We start from the raw sequence: 6,000 nt of genomic DNA on the forward strand, positions 1-6,000 counted from the left end.
TCAGTACTTCAAGCAATTCCAACTTATGCTATGACATGTTTTCTGTTACCAAAATCGTTTTGTGGGGAATTTGAAAATATGTTCGCTAGATTCTGGTGGCAAAAATGCAAGGGCAAGAAAGGAATTCATTGGTGTAAAGGGGATAGCATGTGTAGTCTTGAAGAGGAGGGAGGTCTGGGTTTTCAGAATATGGCATAATTTAACATATCTCTACTTGCTAAACAAGGGTGGAGGATTATCAACAATCAGAATGCTCTTGTTACGCAGGTTTTAAAGCCAAATATTTCCGGAACGACCATTTTTTAAATTCCAGTTTGGGCAATTCCTGTTCTTACGTGTGGAAAAGTATTTGAGCAGCTAAAGCTTTATTGATAAAAGGTCAATGTTGGAGGGTGGGAACGGGTACTAGTATATCCATTAATGATGCTTGGATTCCAGATTCAGTTAATTTTAAATTTTCATCAGAGTTCAACTCTATGAGCGTATCCAAAGTTAATGAGCTAATTGATGGTAATAAAATAATTTAGAAAAAGGAGCTGATTAATAGTACATTCACAAGAAAAGACGCCACAAGGATCCTCCGAATCCCTCTGGCACGAACACCGCATGAAGATTTTCTTATTTGGGGAGGTGAGACGTCGGGTGAATTTACAGTCCGCAGTGCTTATAAACTATTACAGAGATCGAATGGTAATCCTAGAGCTTATGCTTTACATACCATCCACAGGAAATTCTATAAACAACTCTGGAGCCTGAATCTACCAACAAAAGTAAAGATTACAATATGGAGGTTGTCATAGAACTATCTGCCTACAAAAGTAATATGCAACACAGGAAGCTAGCAATAAGTACAAGTTGTCCTCGATGTGGAAACAGTGCTGAAACTATGAATCATTTATTCTGGGAATGCCCTGTTATAGTAGGTGTATGGAGAGCATTATCTTTTCAGAATATTATGTTGAATCAAAGTGAGAACTTTGTACACTGGCTTACCTGGGTGATAGAGCAGCTCAACACTTGTCAAGGTCGACTTTTCTGTTGTACACTCCGGGCCATATGAGGGGACAAGAACAGAATAATACATGAAGGAAAAGTCAGTAATGGGAAGGAGATTGCAAACTTTATTAACAGTTACATCACTGAAATAACTGGCTTTAAAAGAAGAGATCTGAGGATAATAAAAGAAAACAGAAGATGGACGTACCCACAGTGGGAGGTCATCAAGATTAACTTTGACGGTGCATATAAGGAGAGATAGGACCGGTCAGCTTCAGGTATTGTGGCCAGAGATTCGGAAGGAAAAGTTCTCTTATCCTGTTCAGAAATTCACAATGACGTATCGTCTGCTTTTGCTGCTGAAGCCATAGCCTGCTGGAAAGCGGTCCAAGTAGGAGTCGAGAAGGGATAGCAGTCACTTATTTTTGAAGGAGATTCCCTCGCAATAATCAAGAAATGTAATACAAAGGGTCATGACCGATCAATGGTAGGAGCTTACATTTATGATATCCAACAGAAAACATATGGACTAAATAATTTTAGATTTCAACATACACCAAGATCTACGAACAACCTTGCACACATTCTTGCAACAGAAACGTTAAAAAGAGGAGAAGAAACATACCTGGAAATGGGAGTTCCTGAGTACGCTGAAGATCAAACTAGGTATGATGCGGTAAGCGAGCCAGACTAGGGGAGTCTAAGGAGACGAAGATTGAAAGAGAGGAAATTTCAAAACAAGAAGAAAATAAACGATTTACAAGGATAGTTTTGAAAGTGAAATCGTCAAAAGGAAAATGAAATGATAGTAGAAAGGAGAGGACAAATTTCAGTTTTTTTCTGATTGGGCAATGAACTGGCGCTTTTAATGCTGCTTCTAGAGTTTTCCATTTTAATGTCTAGATATTTTTAGTTGTTTATGGCCATCTGATTCGGGCCGTGTCATTAGGTTTCTGGGTCTAATTTATGGTGTTGGGCCGTTTGTTTTCTTAGGTTTTAGGCTTCATTTTATGAACAGTTTTTATACTTATTTCATTAATAAAGCCCAAATATGAAAAGTTTCAAAAAAAAAAAGAAAATAAATTACTAAAAATAATAACTTTCAGTCAATGGAATTTTTTCAATAGGCCCTTAGTTAGGAAATTAGCAAAAGAACCTATTTCTTTTATAAAATAAAAAACATTAGTAAGAGGATATATTTGTTATTTTATATTTTATGTAAAATCTAGAAAATTATTTCAACTAGGGCCTTAGAAGAGTATTTTATATTTTTGTTATTTTGTATATTTATAAGTTTTACCATATTTATGTGTAATAGTAAATCTTGGTGTGTTATTTATTAGAAGAATGAAGGATTAAAAAGGAAGAGGGTTGATTTTAATGATAAAAACTAGGAAAGTAAATGGTTATGTTATTCAGGAAAAAAGTAGAGGGTTGTGGTTGGATAGGAATGATCTGCAAAGTCGATAAAACAACCTTTTAAATGGGTTGGGCTTCACTATTAAATAAAGATAGACCCAATGAGCATTAATGAAGAAGAATAAGTGCATCTCTGATTGCATCCCCACCATCTCTACTTTAATGTAAAAACTCAACGCACACTTGCGAAATGCATCTCTCCCACCAATTTCACTTTTTGAATATAAAATTTTCTGGTCAGTCCTTTTTTTGACCACCAAAAAGTCGGGGAGAGGGAAAAAGTGGGTTGAAAAATTATAAAGGAAACCCCATTGTCTGCCATACACTTTGCCTCCCTCTTTTCTTTGTTGGAATTGAATGAAATACAACTTCACAATTCCATCCACATACCTAATTTTGTTTTTATTTCTTATCCAAATTTCAAACCCACTTTGCAAGCAATGCCCAATTTCAATGGAATTATTCTCCTACAAATTACCCAAACATTCACTTTTAATTTTTACTCCATTTTTCCTCTATAATTTATATAATACAAAAAGAGAAGAGTAAAACTCCAATTTTCAATCTCAAAATAACTCCCAACTTACACCCCCAATTAAGGGAATGAATGGAAACTCTGCCCTTTCAACCACCATACTAAATTTTCCTTTTTTCAGCTTTTAGGGCCTCTGAAACAGTAAATTACCATGGGCCTTTAACTTCCAGCAATAACATCATCATTCCCAGCAACAGCATGACCACCATCAGCTTCTTCATCCAGCCACTGCTCAACAGCCGCGCACTCTGCTTTGTGCCGAAGCTTCCAATCCAGAGCCTGGCAAGCGCGTGAGCAGTAATTTACAGCCCCACAAACCGAACATCTCCGGAATTCGTGCTTTCTTGTCTCCGGCCTCCCGCAACCAACGTGCGAGCAAAGTCTCAAACCAGGCCCCGGTATCCCGCCCCGACCTTCATACCACTCCGCTAAGAACCTGCTCGCTGGATGCGCCTCCGGTGCTGGTACATTGCACCCAAAATCACTCAGCAATGGGCATCCGGGCATGGCCGGATGACGTTGGCTGGCGGGCGGGATTGGGTGTGGGCTCCACGTGAGCCAAGCATGCGTCGTTTCGTTAGAAGCAGTCGCTGATGACAACACCGCCGCTAGCTCTCGGGCGTTGGCTTGGACGAGGAACCGACGTCCCTCGGCGATGTTTTGGCGGACGCCATACCCGTCCTGCAGGCAATGGCCGAGTTCTCGTAGGGCGTCGATGTGGCCAAGAAAAGCAGCCCGGGCGCACAAAGCCACACCGGCTCTAAGGTCCTTATCATTTTTAGAGCCGCCGCTGCCGTTGAACTGAATCACAGCCAAGGAGTAAAGCGCCGGCGCGTGGGAGTTAATCGCCGCCTTGGCCATAAGAGAGGCTCCACTCCCTCGATTTTGTAAACAGTAAAACCGAATCTGATAGCAAATCGTTAAACAGTAAGAGACTCGATAAAAATTAACAACAAATCATAATCAGTTGGTATTGATTCCGAGTCAACTCACCATGCCGAGAGTGTAACAAGCTTCAACATTTCCGGCATCAGAGCAAGTCTTCAAGAACCGGTGAGCTGACTCCGACCAGTTTATTGCTTTTATCGCAAACATTTTCGGAGATGCCTTGGATAACACCACCGAACTGAGTGCTAAACTCTTAAATCTCTTGCATCTGGTTTCACAAAATAAAATAAAAATTCGTAAGAAAAAGAAACCCAAACTTATGGCTAAAAACACAATCGGAAATTCCAGTGGAGGTGGACGTACGTAATCAAGACGTTGATGAAATCAGAAGGGGAAAGGGCAATAGAGCTGAGCTTGGAGAATATAGAAATGACAATATCATCGGGTAAAAGATCGAAGAAATCAGGGTTTCCTGCAATCTCCGGGGAGAATCTTTGGCGTTTCCGGCAACCCATAAAATCTCGGGCGAAATCCTGAGTTGTAACAAGAAGTTTGTCTACACAAACATCGGCGGGCCTAGGGTAACAAAGGCCTCTTCTTGTTCTCATTTTCTCTATCCCTATATCTGTTATCTTAGTGGCTCAAAGCACAAAAGATAAAGAGAGGAAATGAAAAGCCAAACTGAGACCTTATATATAACCAGAGGCCTCAAAGGGATAAAAGGAACAACGACAGAACCGAGTTGAAATAATCTTAAAATTAATTAATGTTGATAATTGAATAATTAGTAAAAAAACATATGCTGCCTACTGATAACCTAAACAAGTTTGGAAAGTATAAGAAAATAACAAAAGAACATTCAATTACATTATTGACCCTGTTTAGTGGCTGTTTCTACGGTCAAATACCGTTGACCCAGATCCCTTATCTCGTCGTCGGTTTTATGATTCACTGGGAAACTCAACAACTCCGACCACTCCCTTGTAACTTTTTTTTTTTTATCAAGACGAGAGAAATGTAAATAAAAGAAAAAGATAAAAGCCAAAGTAAGCGATAAAATACCTCGTATGTTTCCCTTTTGTCTCGCCCGCAGCAGTACCTTGTCCAACTCCAGAAATAGTTGTGGGTTTGTTTTGAAAGCGGTTAAATTTGTTTCAAGTAAAAAAAAAACTAACTACGGTTATTTTCTGTTATTCAGTTTTGCTCCAAGGTTATACGAGAATCAACGTAGGTCCGGCGCGTGAACACCGCCGGCCATTTTGGGCTCTTGTTTTGGGAGTGATTCACACGCTCTCTCTTTGCGGGTCCGACGATTTTAAACTTCTCAGCTCAGCTGCACCAACGAGCAAAGGTTCACTTCGGTTACTGTTATTTTTATTTCCGTTTCTTCTCTTTTAAGCCACGTTATTATAGAATACATCCGTCCGTTACTTCATTTTGATATTTTTGTGGACATACAAGGATAACAGTTTTGTTCTAAGAATATAAGCAAATTAGGTTGTTTAATGCAATTGATTTATGTAAATATTTTTATTATTTCTTCCGCACTCTCCCTTAAAAACACAGTTAGCCAAATGAATGTCCCTCATTTAATAAATTTAATAAACACAATTTTCCAAACTGAAAATAAAGTTGTTAAAAAACCTTGAACCTCCCAACTTCACTCAGGTGGATCTACACACCAACAATTGTTTCTCACCACAACCTCCGCGAAATTCGGCAGCTCCTCCACTCAATATTTGTTCTCGTTAAAATCGAAGCCCCACAAGGTTGTTGTTCCTACTGCAAATTTTGAACCCACAAGCACCAAAACGAGTCGTACCTTGCTTCCCATCAATACAAGTGCTGATAACTGATTGGTACGTCTGGGTATCTATGAGTCTCCTAATAATCGTTTCACCCATCAGAAACCCGTAAATACCAGTTTTTCATTGTTTTTGAAAAGTGCTGTAGAAAAATACTTTTAAGAAGTGCTTTTGAGAAATTTGAATGTTTGGTATTGCTGTCAAAAAGTACTTTTGAGAAATAAAATGTCTATTTTAGACATAATATTATAAAGCAACAAATATTTATTTAAATAATGTTCAAATTAGTAAATATTATGATATTTTAGCAAAATTATAAAAAATAATTTATTATAACTTATTGTTAATATTTTAATA

At 38.5% G+C, this 6,000-nt stretch overlaps 1 protein-coding gene and 1 long non-coding RNA gene across 2 annotated transcripts; both read right to left on the reverse strand.

The window, feature by feature from the left end:
* Nucleotides 1-504: 504 nt before the first annotated feature.
* On the reverse strand, nucleotides 505-1,880 carry LOC107946271 (uncharacterized). The gene is made up of 3 exons (XR_001696893.2): nucleotides 1,205-1,880; nucleotides 994-1,035; nucleotides 505-911 (listed from the first exon to the last, which is right to left on the reverse strand). It is a non-coding gene; the product is annotated as an uncharacterized lncRNA (long non-coding RNA).
* Nucleotides 1,881-2,612: 732 nt separating this feature from the next.
* Nucleotides 2,613-4,918, reverse strand: LOC107946269 (F-box protein At1g67340). Its single transcript, XM_016880526.2, has 3 exons — nucleotides 4,202-4,918; nucleotides 3,944-4,106; nucleotides 2,613-3,856 (listed from the first exon to the last, which is right to left on the reverse strand). The coding sequence occupies exons 1-3, from the start codon at nucleotides 4,444-4,446 to the stop codon at nucleotides 3,110-3,112; spliced, it is 1,155 nt and encodes a 384-aa protein (XP_016736015.1). The 5' UTR covers nucleotides 4,447-4,918; the 3' UTR covers nucleotides 2,613-3,109.
* Between the last annotated feature and the right edge of the window lie 1,082 nt (nucleotides 4,919-6,000).

This window comes from Gossypium hirsutum, chromosome D12 (assembly GCF_007990345.1).
Source record: "Gossypium hirsutum isolate 1008001.06 chromosome D12, Gossypium_hirsutum_v2.1, whole genome shotgun sequence".
NCBI lineage: Eukaryota > Viridiplantae > Streptophyta > Magnoliopsida > Malvales > Malvaceae > Gossypium > Gossypium hirsutum.